Below are 18121 nucleotides of genomic sequence, written 5' to 3'. Positions count from 1 at the left end.
AACTGCCACCTCCCATTCTTTAGTTATATAGACACACAAACTGCCACCTCCCATTCTTTAGTTATATAGACACACAAACTGCCACCTCCCATTGTTTAGTTATATAGAAACACAAACTGCCACCTCCCATTGTTTAGTTATATAGAAACACAAACTGCCCTCTCCCATTCTTTAGTTATATAGATACACAAACTGCCACCTCCCATTCTTTAGTTATTTAGACACACAAACTGCCCTCTCCCATTCTTTAGTTATATAGACACACAAACTGCCACCTCCCATTCTTTAGTTATATAGACACACAAACTGCCACCTCCCATTCTTTAGTTATATAGACACACAAACTGCCACCTCCCATTCTTTAGTTATATAGAAACACAAACTGCCACCTCCCATTCTTTAGTTATATAGAAACACAAACTGCCCTCTCCCATTCTTTAGTTATATAGATACACAAACTGCCACCTCCCATTCTTTAGTTATTTAGACACACAAACTGCCCTCTCCCATTCTTTAGTTATATAGACACACAAACTGCCACCTCCCATTCTTTAGTTATATAGACACACAAACGGCTACCTCCCATTCTTTAGTTATATAGAAACACAAACTGCCCTCTCCCATTCTTTAGTTATATAGACACACAAAATGCCACCTCCCATTCTTTAGTTATATAGACACACAAACGGCTACCTCCCATTCTTTAGTTATATAGAAACACAAACTGCCCTCCCCCATTCTTTAGTTATATAGACACACAAACTGCCACCTCCCATTCTTTAGTTATATAGACACACAAACTGCCACCTCCCATTCTATAGCAATATAGACACACAAACTGCCACCTCCCATTCTTTAGTTATATAGAAACACAAACTGCCACCTCCCATTCTATAGCAATATAGACACACAAACTGCCCTCTCCCATTCTTTAGTTATATAGAAACACAAACTGCCCTCTCCCATTCTTTAGTTATATAGAAACACAAACTGCCACCTCCCATTCTTTAGTTATATAGACACACAAACTGCCCTCTCCCATTCTTTAGTTATATAGAAACACAAACTGCCCTCTCCCATTCTTTAGTTATATAGAAACACAAACTGCCACCTCCCATTCTTTAGTTATATAGAAACACAAACTGCCCTCTCCCATTCTTTAGTTATATAGAAACACAAACTGCCCCCTCCCATTCTTTACAGTTATTCTGAAACACAAACTGCCCTCCTCCCATTCTTTACAGTTATTCTGAAACACAAACTGCCCCTCTCCCATTCTTTAGTCATATAGAAACACAAACTGCCACCTCCCATTCTTTAGTTATATAGACACACAAACTGCCCTCTCCCATTCTTTAGTTATATAGAAACACAAACTGCCCTCTCCCATTCTTTAGTTATATAGATACACAAACTGCCCTCTCCCATTCTTTAGTTATATAGAAACACAAACTGCCCTCTCCCATTCTTTAGTTATATAGAAACACAAACTGCCCTCTCCCATTCTTTAGTTATATAGATACACAAACTGCCCTCTCCCATTCTTTAGTTATTTAGACACACAAACTGCCCTCTCCCATTCTTTAGTTATATAGACACACAAACTGCCACCTCCCATTCTTTAGTTATATAGACACACAAACGGCTACCTCCCATTCTTTAGTTATATAGAAACACAAACTGCCCTCTCCCATTCTTTAGTTATATAGACACACAAACTGCCACCTCCCATTCTTTAGTTATATAGACACACAAACGGCTACCTCCCATTCTTTAGTTATATAGAAACACAAACTGCCCTCTCCCATTCTTTAGTTATATAGACACACAAACTGCCACCTCCCATTCTTTAGTTATATAGACACACAAACTGCCACCTCCCATTCTATAGCAATATAGACACACAAACTGCCCTCTCCCATTCTTTAGTTATATAGAAACACAAACTGCCACCTCCCATTCTATAGCAATATAGACACACAAACTGCCCTCTCCCATTCTTTAGTTATATAGAAACACAAACTGCCACCTCCCATTCTTTAGTTATTTAGACACACAAACTGCCCTCTCCCATTCTTTAGTAATATAGACACACAAACTGCCCTCTCCCATTCTTTAGTTATATAGAAACACAAACTGCCACCTCCCATTATTTAGTTATATAGAACCACAAACTGCCACCTCCCATTCTTTAGTTATATAAAAACACAAACTGCCCTCTTCCATTCTTTAGTTATATTGAAACACAAACTGCCCCCTCCCATTCTTTACAGTTATTCTGAAACACAAACTGCCCTTCTCCCATTCTTTACAGTTATTCTGAAACACAAACTGCCCCTCTCCCATTCTTTAGTCATATAGAAACACAAACTGCCACCTCCCATTCTTTAGTTATATAGACACACAAACTGCCCTCTCCCATTCTTTAGTTAAATAGACACACAAACTGCCCTCTCCCATTCTTTAGTTATATAGAAACATAAACTGCCACCTCCCATTCTTTAGTTATATAGAAACACAAACTGCCCTCTCCCATTCTTTAGTTATATAGAAACACAAACTGCCCTCTCCCATTCTTTAGCTATATAGAAACACAAACTGCCCTCTCCCATTCTTTAGCTATATAGATACACAAACTGCCCTCTCCCATTCTTTAGTTCTTTAGTTATATAGAAACACAAACTGCCCTCTCCCATTCTTTAGTTATATAGATACACAAACTGCCCTCTCCCATTCCTTAGTTATATAGAAACACAAACTGCCCTCTCCCATTCTTTAGCTATATAGAAACACAAACTGCCCTCTCCCATTCTTTAGTTATATAGACACACAAACTGCCCTCTCCCATTCTTTAGTTATATAGAAACACAAACTGCCCTCTCCCATTCTTTAGTTATATAGAAACACAAACTGCCACCTCCCATTGTTTAGTTATATAGAAACACAAACTGCCCTCTCCCATTGTTTAGTTATATAGAAACACAAACTGCCCTCTCCCATTCTTTAGTTATATAGATAAACAAACTGCCCTCTCCCATTCTTTAGCTATATAGAAACACAAACTGCCCTCTCCCATTCTTTAGTTATATAGACACACAAACTGCCACCTCCCATTCTTTAGTTATATAGAAACACAAACTGCCACCTCCCATTCTTTAGTTATATAGAAACACAAACTGCCCTCTCCCATTCTTTAGTTATATAGATACACAAACTGCCCTCTCCCATTCTATAGTTATATAGAAACACAAACTGCCCCCTCCCATTCTTTACAGTTATTCTGAAACACAAACGGCCCCCCTCCCATTCTTTACAGTTATTCTGAAACACAAACTGCCCCTCTCCCATTCTTTAGTTATATAGAAACACAAACTGCCACCTCCCATTGTTTAGTTATATAGAAACACAAACTGCCCTCTCCCATTCTTTAGTTATATAGATACACAAACTGCCCTCTCCCATTCTTTAGTTATATAGAAACACAAACTGCCCTCTCCCATTCTTTAGTTATATAGAAACACAAACTGCCCTCTCCCATTCTTTAGTTATATAGATACACAAACTGCCCTCTCCCATTCTTTAGTTATATAGAAACACAAACTGCCCTCTCCCATTCTTTAGTTATATAGAAACACAAACTGCCCTCTCCCATTCTTTAGTTATATAGAAACACAAACTGCCCTCTCCCATTCTTTAGTTATATAGACACACAAACTGCCCTCTCCCATTCTTTAGTTATATAGACACACAAACTGCCACCTCCCATTCTTTAGTTATATAGACACACAAACTGCCCTCTCCCATTCTTTAGTTATATAGACACACAAACTGCCACCTCCCATTCTTTAGTTATATAGACACACAAACTGCCACCTCCCATTCTTTAGTTATATAGAAACACAAACTGCCCTCTCCCATTCTTTAGTTATATAGACACACAAACTGCCACCTCCCATTCTTTAGTTATATAGACACACAAACGGCTACCTCCCATTCTTTAGTTATATAGAAACACAAACTGCCCTCTCCCATTCTTTAGTTATATAGACACACAAACTGCCACCTCCCATTCTTTAGTTATATAGACACACAAACTGCCACCTCCCATTCTATAGCAATATAGACACACAAACTGCCACCTCCCATTCTTTAGTTATATAGAAACACAAACTGCCACCTCCCATTCTTTAGTTATATAGACACACAAACTGCCCTCTCCCATTCTTTAGTTATATAGAAACACAAACTGCCCTCTCCCATTCTTTAGTTATATAGAAACACAAACTGCCACCTCCCATTCTTTAGTTATTTAGACACACAAACTGCCCTCTCCCATTCTTTAGTTATATAGACACACAAACTGCCCTCTCCCATTCTTTAGTTATATAGAAACACAAACTGCCACCTCCCATTCTTTAGTTATATAGAAACACAAACTGCCACCTCCCATTCTTTAGTTATATAGAAACACAAACTGCCCTCTTCCATTCTTTAGTTATATAGAAACACAAACTGCCCCCTCCCATTCTTTACAGTTATTCTGAAACACAAACTGCCCTCCTCCCATTCTTTACAGTTATTCTGAAACACAAACTGCCCTCTCCCATTGTTTAGTTATATAGAAACACAAACTGCCCTCTCCCATTCTTTAGTTATATAGATACACAAACTGCCCTCTCCCATTCTTTAGTTATATAGAAACACAAACTGCCCTCTCCCATTCTTTAGTTATATAGAAACACAAACTGCCCTCTCCCATTCTTTAGTTATATAGAAACACAAACTGCCCTCTCCCATTCTTTAGTTATATAGACACACAAACTGCCCTCTCCCATTCTTTAGTTATATAGACACACAAACTGCCCTCTCCCATTCTTTAGTTATATAGACACACAAACTGCTACCTCCCATTCTTTAGTTATATAGAAACACAAACTGCCCTCTCCCATTCTTTAGTTATATAGACACACAAACTGCCACCTCCAATTCTTTAGTTATATAGACACACAAACGGCTACCTCCCATTCTTTAGTTATATAGAAACACAAACTGCCCTCTCCCATTCTTTAGTTATATAGACACACAAACTGCCACCTCCCATTCTTTAGTTATATAGACACACAAACTGCCACCTCCCATTCTATAGCAATATAGACACACAAACTGCCCTCTCCCATTCTTTAGTTATATTGAAACACAAACTGCCACCTCCCATTCTATAGCAATATAGACACACAAACTGCCCTCTCCCATTCTTTAGTTATATAGAAACACAAACTGCCCTCTCCCATTCTTTAGTTATATAGAAACACAAACTGCCACCTCCCATTATTTAGTTATATAGAACCACAAACTGCCACCTCCCATTCTTTAGTTATATAAAAACACAAACTGCCCTCTTCCATTCTTTAGTTATATAGAAACACAAACTGCCCCCTCCCATTCTTTACAGTTATTCTGAAACACAAACTGCCCTCTCCCATTCTTTACAGTTATTCTGAAACACAAACTGCCCCTCTCCCATTCTTTAGTCATATAGAAACACAAACTGCCACCTCCCATTCTTTAGTTATATAGACACACAAACTGCCCTCTCCCATTCTTTAGTTAAATAGACACACAAACTGCCCTCTCCCATTCTTTAGTTATATAGAAACACAAACTGCCACCTCCCATTCTTTAGTTATATAGAAACACAAACTGCCCTCTCCCATTCTTTAGTTATATAGAAACACAAACTGCCCTCTCCCATTCTTTAGCTATATAGAAACACAAACTGCCCTCTCCCATTCTTTAGTTATATAGAAACACAAACTGCCCTCTCCCATTCTTTAGTTCTTTAGTTATATAGAAACACAAACTGCCCTCTCCCATTCTTTAGTTATATAGATACACAAACTGCCCTCTCCCATTCTTTAGTTATATAGAAACACAAACTGCCCTCTCCCATTCTTTAGTTATATAGAAACACAAACTGCCCTCTCCCATTCTTTAGTTTTATAGAGAACACAAACTGCCCTCTCCCATTCTTTAGTTATATAGAAACACAAACTGCCCTCTCCCATTCTTTAGTTATATAGAAACACAAACTGCCCTCTCCCATTCTTTAGTTATATAGAAACACAAACTGCCCTCTCCCATTCTTTAGTTATATAGAAACACAAACTGCCCTCTCCCATTCTTTAGTTATATAGAAACACAAACTGCCCTCTCCCATTCTTTAGTTATATAGAAACACAAACTGCCCTCTCCCATTCTTTAGTTATATAGAAACACAAACTGCCCTCTCCCATTCTTTAGTTATATAGAAACACAAACTGCCCTTCCCATTCTTTAGTTATATAGATACACAAACTGCCCTCTCCCATTCTTTAGTTATTTAGACACACAAACTGCCCTCTCCCATTCTTTAGTTATATAGACACACAAACTGCCACCTCCCATTCTTTAGTTATTTAGACACACAAACTGCCCTCTCCCATTCTTTAGTTATATAGACACACAAACTGCCACCTCCCATTCTTTAGTTATATAGACACACAAACTGCCCCTCCCATTCTTTAGTTATATAGAAACACAAACTGCCCTCTCCCATTCTTTAGTTATATAGACACACAAACTGCCACCTCCCATTCTTTAGTTATATAGACACACAAACTGCTACCTCCCATTCTTTAGTTATATAGAAACACAAACTGCCCTCCCCCATTCTTTAGTTATATAGAAACACAAACTGCCCTCCTCCCATTCTTTAGTTATATAGACACACAAACTGCCACCTCCCATTCTTTAGTTATATAGACACACAAACTGCCACCTCCCATTCTTTAGTTATATAGAAACACAAACTGCCACCTCCCATTCTTTAGCAATATAGACACACAAACTGCCCTCTCCCATTCTTTAGTTATATAGAAACACAAACTGCCCTTCCCATTCTTTAGTTATATAGAAACACAAACTGCCCTCTCCCATTCTTTAGTTATATAGAAACACAAACTGCCACCTCCCATTCTTTAGTTATTTAGACACACAAACTGCCCTCTCCCATTCTTTAGTTATATAGACACACAAACTGCCCTCTCCCATTCTTTAGTTATATAGAAACACAAACTGCCACCTCCCATTCTTTAGTTATATAGAAACACAAACTGCCACCTCCCATTCTTTAGTTATATAGAAACACAAACTGCCCTCTCCCATTCTTTAGTTATATAGAAACACAAACTGCCCCCTCCCATTCTTTACAGTTATTCTGAAACACAAACTGCCCTCCTCCCATTCTTTACAGTTATTCTGAAACACAAACTGCCCCTCTCCCATTCTTTAGTCATATAGAAACACAAACTGCCACCTCCCATTCTTTAGTTATATAGACACACAAACTGCCCTCTCCCATTCTTTAGTTACATAGACACACAAACTGCCCTCTCCCATTCTTTAGTTATATAGAAACACAAACTGCCCTCTCCCATTGTTTAGTTATATAGAAACACAAACTGCCCTCTCCCATTCTTTAGTTATATAGAAACACAAACTGCCCTCTCCCATTCTTTAGTTATATAGAAACACAAACTGCCCTCTCCCATTCTTTAGTTATATAGAAACACAAACTGCCCTCTCCCATTCTTTAGTTATATAGAAACACAAACTGCCACTCCCATTCTTTAGTTATATAGACACACAAACTGCCCTCTCCCATTCTTTAGTTATATAGACACACAAACTGCCACACTTTAGTTATATAGACACACAAACTGCCCTCTCCCATTCTTTAGTTATATAGAAACACAAACTGCCCTCTCCCATTCTTTAGTTATATAGACACACAAACTGCCACCTCCCATTCTTTAGTTATATAGACACACAAACGGCTACCTCCCATTCTTTAGTTATATAGAACACAAACTGCCCTCTCCCATTCTTTAGTTATATAGACACACAAACTGCCACCTCCCATTCTTTAGTTATATAGACACACAAACTGCCACCTCCCATTCTATAGCAATATAGACACACAAACTGCCCTCTCCCATTCTTTAGTTATATAGAAACACAAACTGCCACCTCCCATTCTATAGCAATATAGACACACAAACTGCCCTCTCCCATTCTTTAGTTATATAGAAACACAAACTGCCACCTCCCATTCTTTAGTTATTTAGACACACAAACTGCCCTCTCCCATTCTTTAGTAATATAGACACACAAACTGCCCTCTCCCATTCTTTAGTTATATAGAAACACAAACTGCCCTCTCCCATTCTTTAGTTATATAGACACACAAACTGCCCTCTCCCATTCTTTAGTTATATAGACACACAAACTGCCACCTCCCATTCTTTAGTTATATAGAAACACAAACTGCCCCCTCCCATTCTTTAGTTATATAGAAACACAAACTGCCCTCTCCCATTCTTTAGTTATATAGATACACAAACTGCCTTCTCCCATTCTATAGTTATGTAGACACAAAAACTGCCCTCTCCCATTCTTTACAGTTATATAGAAACACAAACTGTCCCCCATTCTTTACAGTTCTGAAACACAAACTTATCCCCCCCCCCCCCCCCCTCCCCATCCGTTACTATTATTCAGAAACACAATCAGATCCCTTCATTCTTTACTGTTATTCTGAAACAGTTTTTTTTTTGGGGGGGTGGGGGTTTCTAGTAACAATATATTTGCTATCATAATATATTTTTGTTTTTATGTAGACAATTATTTGGATGTACGGTCCAGTTTAGGCTACTGCAAACACTACAATGCCCAGGAACACATTGGTTTCACAGATGCTGATAGGGCCGATACATAGCCCAGTGGTAAAACGTTCGCTTGATTCGCGGCGGTCTAGGATTGATCCCCATCAGTGTCCCATTGGGCTATTTCTCGTTCCAGCCATATTTTCTTTGGCCTAATATTTTAAAAACAAAACAGCAGGTCGTATTTCACTTCCTGTTGTGATCCCTGCGTTGTCCTATCTGGCCATCGTGATTTTAATTAAGTGTTCATCCCTGTGTGACTGTTTTGTTTCAGAGCTGGAGGAGATCTCTACTCGTGACCTCGTGCCAGGTGACCTCATTGCGATTCCCGCTCACGGCTGTGTGATGACCTGTGATGCGGTTCTTGTAGCTGGGACCTGCATCGTCAACGAGAGCATGCTGACAGGTTCGTTCCAGTGTGTCGTGTGTGTGGTTGGGTTGGGGTGGGGTGTGATGACCTGTGATGCAGTTCTTGTAGCTGGGACAATCATCATTAACGTTGACATGTTCGTTCCAGTGTGTCTGACAGGTGTGTGTGTGTGTTACCTGTGATACAGTTCTTGTACCTGGGACAATCATCATTAACGTTGACATGTTCGTTCCAGTGTGTCTGACAGGTGTGTGTGTGTGTTACCTGTGATGCAGTTCTTGTAGCCAGGACAATCATCATTAACTTTGACATGTTCGTTCCAGTGTGTCTGACAGGTGTGTGTGTGTGTTATCTGTGATCAGTTCTTGTAGCTGGGACAATCATCATTAACGTTGACATGTTCGTTCCAGTGTGTCTGACAGGTGTGTGTGTGTGTTACCTGTGATGCAGTTCTTGTAGCTGGGACAATCATTAATGTTGACATGTTCGTTCCAGTGTGTCTGACAGGTGTGTGTGTGTGTTATCTGTGATACAGTTCTTGTAGCCAGGACAATCATCATTAATGTTGATAGGTTTGTTCCAGTGTGTCTGACAGGTGTGTGTGTGTGTGTTATCTGTGATGCAGTTCTTGTAGCCAGGACAATCATCATTAATGTTGATAGGTTTGTTCCAGTGTGTCTGACAGGTGTGTGTGTGTGTGTTATCTGTGATGCAGTTCTTGTAGCCAGGACAATCATCATTAACGTTGACATGTTCGTTCCAGTGTGTCTGAGAGGTGTGTGTGTGTGTTATCTGTGATGCAGTTCTTGTAGCCAGGACAATCATCATTAACGTTGACATGTTCGTTCCAGTGTGTCTGAGAGGTGTGTGTGTGTGTTACCTGTGATGCAGTTCTTGTAGCCAGGACAAGCATCATTAACGTTGACATGTTCGTTCCAGTGTGTCTGAAAGGTATGTGTGTGTGTTACCTGTGATGCAATTATTGTAGCCAGGACAAGCATCATTAACGTTGACATGTTCGATCCAGTGTGGTGGGGGACGTAGCCCAGTGGTAAAACGCTCCCCTGATATGTTGTCTGTCTAGGATCGATCCCCATCAGTGGGCCCATTAGGCTATTTTTCCTTTCAGCCAGAGCACCACGACTGGTACACCCAAGGCCGTGGTATGTGCTATCCTGTCTATGGGATGGTGCATGTAAAAGATTCCTTGCTACTAATGAAAAAATGTAGCAGGTTTCCTCTCTAACACTATATGTCAAAATTACCAAAAGTTTGAAATCTAATAGCCAATGACTAATAAATCAATGTGCTCTAGTGGTGTAGTGTATCATCACCTAGAGAATTTTGTACTTTAATCTACAGGTAGAAAGCCATACTTGAACAGGTCCCTAGTCAGTAATGCGCCCTTTTCATTGGTGTTGTCGTTTAGGAGGTAGATGGCCATTGCATCATTGATTACGTCATTCTATTCTGATGTTCAGGTGTTCTGTTTGGGTAAAAGTGTCGAGGTGGTGTTCTGTGTCTAGGTGAGAGTGTTGATATGTTGTTCTGTGTATAGGTGAGAGTGTTGATGTGTTCTGTGTCTAGGTGAGAGTGTTGAGCTGTTCTGTGTCTAGGTGAAAGTGCTGATGTGTTCTGTGTCTATGTGAGTGATGAGATGTTCTGTGTCTATGTGAGTGCTGATATGTTCTGTGTCTAGGTGAGAGTGTTGAGGTGTTGTTCTTTGTCTAGGTGAGAGTGTTGGTGTTGTTCTGTGTCTAGGTGAGAGTGTTGAGCTGTTCTGTCTAGGTGAGAGTGTTGAGGTCTTGTTCTGTCTAGTTGAGAGTGTTGAGGTGTTGTTCTGTGTCTAGATGAGAGTGTTGAGGTGTTGTTCTGTGTAGGTGAGAATGTTGAGGTGTTGTTCTCTTTAGATGAGAGTGTTGAGTTGTTCTGTGTCTAGGTGAGAGTGTTCCAGTGACGAAGACTCCGCTCTCCCACCAGGAGGATGAGGAGGTGTACAGTCCGTTACTCCACAAACGTCACACGCTCTTCGCCGGGACTCACATCGTTCAGACGCGATACTACGGGACCGCCAAGGTGATGGCTGTCGTTGTTAGAACAGGTGGGTAGTAGATCGGTACTGAGGGTGGGTAGGAGGTCGGTACTGAGGGTGGGTAGGAGGTCGGTACTGAGGGTGGGTAGTAGGTTGGTACTGAGGGTGGGTAGTAGGTCAGTACTGATGGTGGGTAGTAGGTTGGTACTGAAGGTGGGTAGTAGGTCGGTACTGAGGGTGGGTAGTAGGTCGGTACTGAAGGTGGGTAGTAGGTCGGTACTGAGGGTGGGTGTTGTGAAAGATAAAATTTCACCATAGGAGTGTCAGGGCTTGTTATTTCATGATGATTTATAGTAGAATTGTATTTCACCTTGGGAGAATTTTCCCATTTATATTGGTCACAAATTGCTTATAACATTGATATGTAATATATACATATGTTGATGTCATGTATTGTATACTTTGTTTGCAGGATTCAACACTTCATATAACTATGATATTACACATATTGATATTTCACACATTAGACACATTTAATATGCCACTTTGTACACTCTTTTTCCAGACTTAACGCTACTCATGTAATAACCTTGATATGTCACGATATACTGTGTTTCCAGACTACAACACTGCTCCATTAATAACCTCAGTATACACAAACACTGATATGTCATTTATTATATTCTCTGTTTCCAGACTTCAACACAATTGATGAAATATCTTCAATATTATACACACACCGATATGTAACTTATTACATTCTGTTTCCAGGCTTCAACAGTACTAATGTAATAACTTCAATATACATGCACACTGATATGTAACTTATTACATTCTGTTTCCAGGCTTCAACAGTACTAATGTAATAACTTCAATATACACACACTGATAGGTCACTTATTACATTGTGTTTCCAGGTTTCAACACTACTAATGTAATAACTTCAATATACACACACACCGATATGTCACTTACTACATTGTTTCCAGGTTTCAACACTACTAATGTAATAATTTCAATATACACACACACCGATATGTAACTTATTACATTCTGTTTCCAGGCTTCAACAGTACTAATGTAATAACTTCAATATATACTGAACCGCAAAAGAAACGCGACACATGTGTGGCTGAGAAAATATGTTTCAATTTATTAATATCAAAGATAAATTTTGAAAAATCTGATAAAGTCAATTTATTGGATGCACTTTGACCACAGTCTCTGGGTCGTTTGCCTGTGTCCAGGTAGTGGGGGGATCCAGCACATCGAGATTGTAGGGCGTGACATGTTCAATACCGTGTATGTCCTCCCTGGGTGTTCAAAACGGCCATACACCGTCGGTACATGGAGTGCACGAGGCGGTTCACAAAAGCCATTGGCACCTGTGCCCACTCCCTCAGGAAAGCTGCCTCCAGTTGCACACGAGTTGTCGGCCGTGGGACCACCTGGTTAAGCCGTCTCTGGATTTCATCCCACAGGTGTTCAATCGGGTTCAAATCAGGGCTGAGAGCCGGCCACGGCATGGTTCTGATGTTGTGCTGACGCAGGAAGTCCATGGTGATCCTGGCCGTGGGGGCGAGCATTATCCTGCTGGAACACGTGGTTATGGTGACGCGTGAAGAAGGGCACTATGTGAGGTGTTAGAATCTGGTCAACGTAGCGCTGCGCTGTGATGCCATTCCCTCTGCCTGCACCAACATTTTGGAACAAATGGGGCCCAATTCTCTGATTCAGGCCTATAGCACCCCAAACCATGATGCTTTGGCCACCCCACGGGTCTCTCTCCAGGACACATGCGTCTCTGTAGCGTTCACCCCTCCTACGCCACACCCTCACTCTACCATCCGAGTTGGAAATGCAGTACCGGCTCTCGTCAGAGAAGACTATCAACCTCCATTGTTGATGCCGCCAATGTTGGTGCTGTGTAGCCCACTGTAGTCGTGTCTGACGGTGGCGGGCGGTGAGGACAGGTCCTCGAGTGGGACGTCGGCAAAACAGGTTGTTGGCGGCCAGTCGACGTCGTACCGTGTCGTCACTGATGGGTCGCTGTCCAGTGCCAATGGTCGCGCGAGCTGTCATGCTGGCCGTTCTGAAGCGATCATGGAGGTGTTGCCGGTTGATGTAGCGGTCCTGCCTGGGCGTGGTCACCCGGGGGCGCCCGCTGCGGTGACTGTCTGCAGTGCTGTTGGTGTTGATGTACCGCTGCTGTAGACGATGGATGGTGCTGACATGGACATTGTAAGCGTTAGCAACAACCAGGGCACGCTGCCCGGCTTGCAATCGGCCGATAGCTTGTTCTCTCTGCGCTGCTGACAATCGGGTCATACCTGATGCGTGCAAATTACGAATGCCAGGAATGCGGTTGGTTGGTTTTTATACCCATAACCTCCACGAGATGCACGTGCATTTCGGTTTTCATGACAATTGTTTGCGACTGCCACCCACGGCCTTCGAGACAGGTGCGTTTTGGCGTGTCGTTTCATGGAAAGTTGAAAGGGTACCTGCAATTTGGGTCTCAGTCATAAACCAGCATGTCTTGTAATATTGACAGTTACATCCCCGAAATAAATTGTTATAATTTACCATATAGAAATGACATTTAAAAATGTCGCGTTTCTTTTGCGGTTCAGTATACACACGCACACCGATATGTAACTTATTACATTGTTTCCTGGTTTCAACACTACTAATGTACTAACTTCAATATACACACACACACCGATATGTAACTTATTACATTGTTTCCTGGTTTCAACACTACTAATGTACTAACTTCAATATACACACACACCGATATGTCACTTATTATATTGTGTTTCCAGGCTTCAACACTACTAGAGTAATAACTTCAATATACACACACTGATATGTCACTTATTACATTCTTTCCAGTTTTCAACACTACTAATGTAATAACTTCAATATACACACCCTGATATGTCAATTATTATATTGTGTTTCCAGACTTCAACTCTACTAGAGTAATAACTAATATACACACACTGATATGTCACTTATTACATTGTTTCCAGGTTTCAACACTACTACTTCACACACACACTGATATGTCAATTATTATATTGTGTTTCAGACTTCAACTCTACTATGTAATAACTTTAATACACACACCGATATGTCACTTATTACATTATGTTTCCAGGCTTCAACACGGCCAAGGGAAGTCTGATCCGAGGAATCCTCTTCCCGAAGCCGCTCGGTTTCAAGTTCTACCAGGATGCGATGAGATTCATTCTCTTCCTGGCGGGAATTGCTGTTATCGGGATGATCTACTCACTGATTATAGAAATACTAATGGGGGTCAGTATACTAGAATTGCTGTTGTCAGGATGGTCTACTCACTGATTATAGAAATACTAATGGGATGATCTACTCACTGATTATAGAAATACTAATGGGGGTCAGTATACTGGAATTGCTGTTACCGGGATGATCTACTCACTGATTATAGACATACTAATGGGGGTCAGTATACTGGAATTGCTGTTATCGGGATGATCTACTCACTGATTATAGAAATACTAATGGGGGTCAGTATACTGGAATAGCTGTTATCGGGACGATCTACTCACTTATTATAGAAATACTAATGGGGTCAGTATACTGGATGATCTACTTGCTGATTATAGAAATACTAATGGGGGTCAGTATACTGGAATTGCTGTTATCAGGATGATCTACTTGCTGATTATAGAAATACTAATGGGGGTCAGTATACTGGAATTGCTGTTATCGGGATGATCGACTCACTGATTATAGAAATACTAATGGGGGTCAGTATACTGGAATTGCTGTTATCGGGATGATCTACTCACTGATTATAGAAATACTAATGGGATGATATACTCGCTGATTATAGAAATACTAATGGGGGTCAGTATACTGGAATTGCTGTTATTGGGATGATCTACTCGCTGATTATAGAAATACTAATGGGGGTCAGTATACTGGAATTGCTGTTATCGGGATGATCACTGGGCACATTGGGATATTTCTCGCTCCAGCCAGTGCACCACGACTGGTACATCAAAGGCCGTGGTATGTGCTATCCTGTTTATGGATGGCACATATAAAAGATCTCTTGCTGCTAATCGAAAAGAGTAGCTCATGAAATGGCAACAGTGGTTTCCTCCCTTAGTATCTGTGTGGTCCGTAACCATATATGTCCAACGCCATATAACCGTAAATAAAATGTGTTGAGTGCAATTGTTGCATCTATGATATGAATTTTGTAGAGGTCAGAGGTCATTCTGTTGCCACTGGATGCAAATTATTACCATCATTTGAATGGATCTTTTTTAGTTTTTTAATTTTATGCGTATTTGTTGCAAAAATACTTGTTTAAAATTGCTCTAAGCAGTCTCAAAATTGACGTAAGTGAGCTTTTTGCCTGATAAAAACATTTCGAAATTACTGTATTTAACAAATTCTGAAGTTCGAGCCCTGCCCTGTAACCGTGTCTTAACTCGTGTTTATTTCTCAGGCTAAGCCAGCCAAGATTGTTCTGCGATGTCTAGACATCATCACGATCGTTGTCCCCCCAGCCCTGCCAGCGGCCATGACAGTGGGGACGGTGTATGCACAGAGTCGGTTGAAAAAGAGTGGAATATTCTGTATCAGCCCACCGCGAATCAACTTCTGTGGACGAATCAACACGTTCTGTTTTGATAAGGTTAGTGATGTAGTCGGTTGAAAAAGTGTGGAATATTCTGTATCAGTCCGCCACGAATCAACTTCTGTGGACAAATCAGCATATTCTGTTTTGATAAGATTAGTGATGTAGTCAGCTTATTTCATTCCATTTTTAATTATAATTGTGCTTTTATCCAAGTAAGGTTCATGCACGTTGTCCAGGGCACACACATTCAGCTGTGTGGGCTGTCTGTCCAGGACAGTGGGTTAGTGGTTAGTGGTTAGTTTTGGTTAGTGGTTAGTGGTTAGTTGTTAGTGGTTGGTTAGTGGTTGGTTAGTTGTTAGTGGTTAGTTGTTGGTTAGTTGTTGGTTAGTGGTTAGTTGTTAGTTGTTAGTTGTTTGTTGGTTAGTTGTTAGTTGTTGGTTAGTGGTTAGTTGTTGGTTAATTGTTAGTGGTTAGTTAGTGGTTAGTTGTTAGTTGTTAGTGGTTAGTTGTCGGTTAGTTGTTAGTGGTTAGTGGTTAGTGAGAGAGAGAAGTCGATGTAGTAGCCTTAGCAATATATCATTATAGAACTGGTATTCTGTGTTTTAGACTAATAATAAATGTGAAATCTGTTTTAGACTGGTACCCTGACTGAATATATTATTATAGAACTGGTATTCTGTGTTTTAATTAGACTAACAATATGAAATCTGTTTTAGACTGGTACCATGACTGAATATATCATTATAGAACTGGTATTCTGTGTTTTAGACTAATAATAAATGTGAAATCTGTTTTAGACTGGTACCCTGACTGAATATATCATTATAGAACTGGTATTCTGTGTTTTAGACTAACAATATGAAATCTGTTTTAGACTGGTACCCTGACTGAATATATCATTATAGAACCGGTATTCTGTGTTTTAGACTAATAATAAATGTGAAATCTGTTTTAGACTGGTACCGTATTTGACCGGAAATAAGCCCATGTCTTTGAATAAGCCCCCCTCCGTTTTGATAGCATTTAAGAAATTAGGCCCTCATTCGTAAATAAGCCCACCCCCAACTTCGTCACCTTATAAATAACATGAAATTGCAAGTTTGCTCAAAGTTCATTTACCTCCTGCAGATAATTAAACACAAATGTAACACAATATTTTACCACCAGTGAGATTTAGCAGTCTAACAATAACAGTGTGTAACATTGTTTTCAATTTCATGCCTGCAGTATTTCTCTGAAGTATCCAAGCCCAAGTATGAACTAAAAACCAATGTCTATTTTTACCACAACACTGGGTCCGCAGTTAATGCTAATTAAGCAAATACCTTATTCTGACTGGCTAAGAACAATGACCTTAGATTGATAATTCTTTGTAGTGTAAGCTGGCTGCCTGTGTCAGAAACGTGTATACGCTACTGAGTTTGTTGTTAATTGCTGTTGTTTTAAGTCTTCTCGGCATTAAATTTTGGATGTAAATAAACAGCACTGGTTAGTAATTGTAACATAGAAGGTGTGTTTCTGATAATTAGATACTAGTAAAAAAAACACAATTTAATTAATAAACAATTATTATTTATTATTAACAAATTAATGGAACACTAATTAATAGATGTGCTACTGAACGTTTTTTGTTTTCTTCCTAGTTCATTTAAGTATTGTTATTTATTTTAATTATTATTATTAAAAAAAAATTCAACAAAACTGGCCCCTTGTCTGGGAATAAGCCCACCCCATGCTAAGCTCACAATGAGTTGTCTTGGCCCCCTGGGCTTATTTCCGGTCAAATACGGTACCCTGACTGAATATATCATTATAGAACCGGTATTCTGTGTTTTAGACTAATAATAAATGTGAAATCTGTTTTAGACTGGTACCCTGACTGAATATATCATCATAGAACTGGTATTCTGTGTTTTAGACTAATAATAAATGTGAAATCTGTTTTAGACTGGTACTCTGACTGAATATATCATCATAGAACTGGTATTCTGTGTTTTAGACTAATAATAAATGTGAAATCTGTTTTAGACTGGTAACCTAACTGAATATATCATCATAGAACTGGTATTCTGTGTTTTTGACTAATAATAAATGTGAACTCTTTTTTAGACTGGTACTCTGACTGAATATATCATCATAGAACTGGTATTCTGTGTTTTTGACTAATAATAAATGTGAAATCTGTTTTAGACTGGTACCCTGACTGAATATATCATCATAGAACTGGTATTCTGTGTTTTTGACTAATAATAAATGTGAAATCTGTTTTAGACTGGTACTCTGACTGAATATATCATCATAGAACTGGTATTCTGTGT

The 18121-nt window shown here is 39.8% G+C and overlaps 1 protein-coding gene across 1 annotated transcript in view; it reads left to right on the top strand.

Moving 5' to 3' along the window:
- The window catches only part of LOC121390190 (probable cation-transporting ATPase 13A3), an 84519-nt gene that overhangs the window by 18607 nt on the left and 47791 nt on the right, over positions 1–18121 (top strand). Inside the window, exons 10-13 of the mRNA XM_041521944.1 lie at positions 9037–9168; positions 11072–11233; positions 14328–14485; positions 15669–15857. Coding sequence (XP_041377878.1) covers positions 9037–9168; positions 11072–11233; positions 14328–14485; positions 15669–15857 — 641 coding nt within the window. The remainder of the gene's footprint in view (positions 1–9036; positions 9169–11071; positions 11234–14327; positions 14486–15668; positions 15858–18121) is intronic.

Source organism: Gigantopelta aegis, chromosome 15 (assembly GCF_016097555.1).
Source record: "Gigantopelta aegis isolate Gae_Host chromosome 15, Gae_host_genome, whole genome shotgun sequence".
Classification (NCBI taxonomy): Eukaryota; Metazoa; Mollusca; class Gastropoda; order Neomphalida; family Peltospiridae; genus Gigantopelta; species Gigantopelta aegis.
This window is presented reverse-complemented; position numbering and strand designations above follow the sequence as displayed.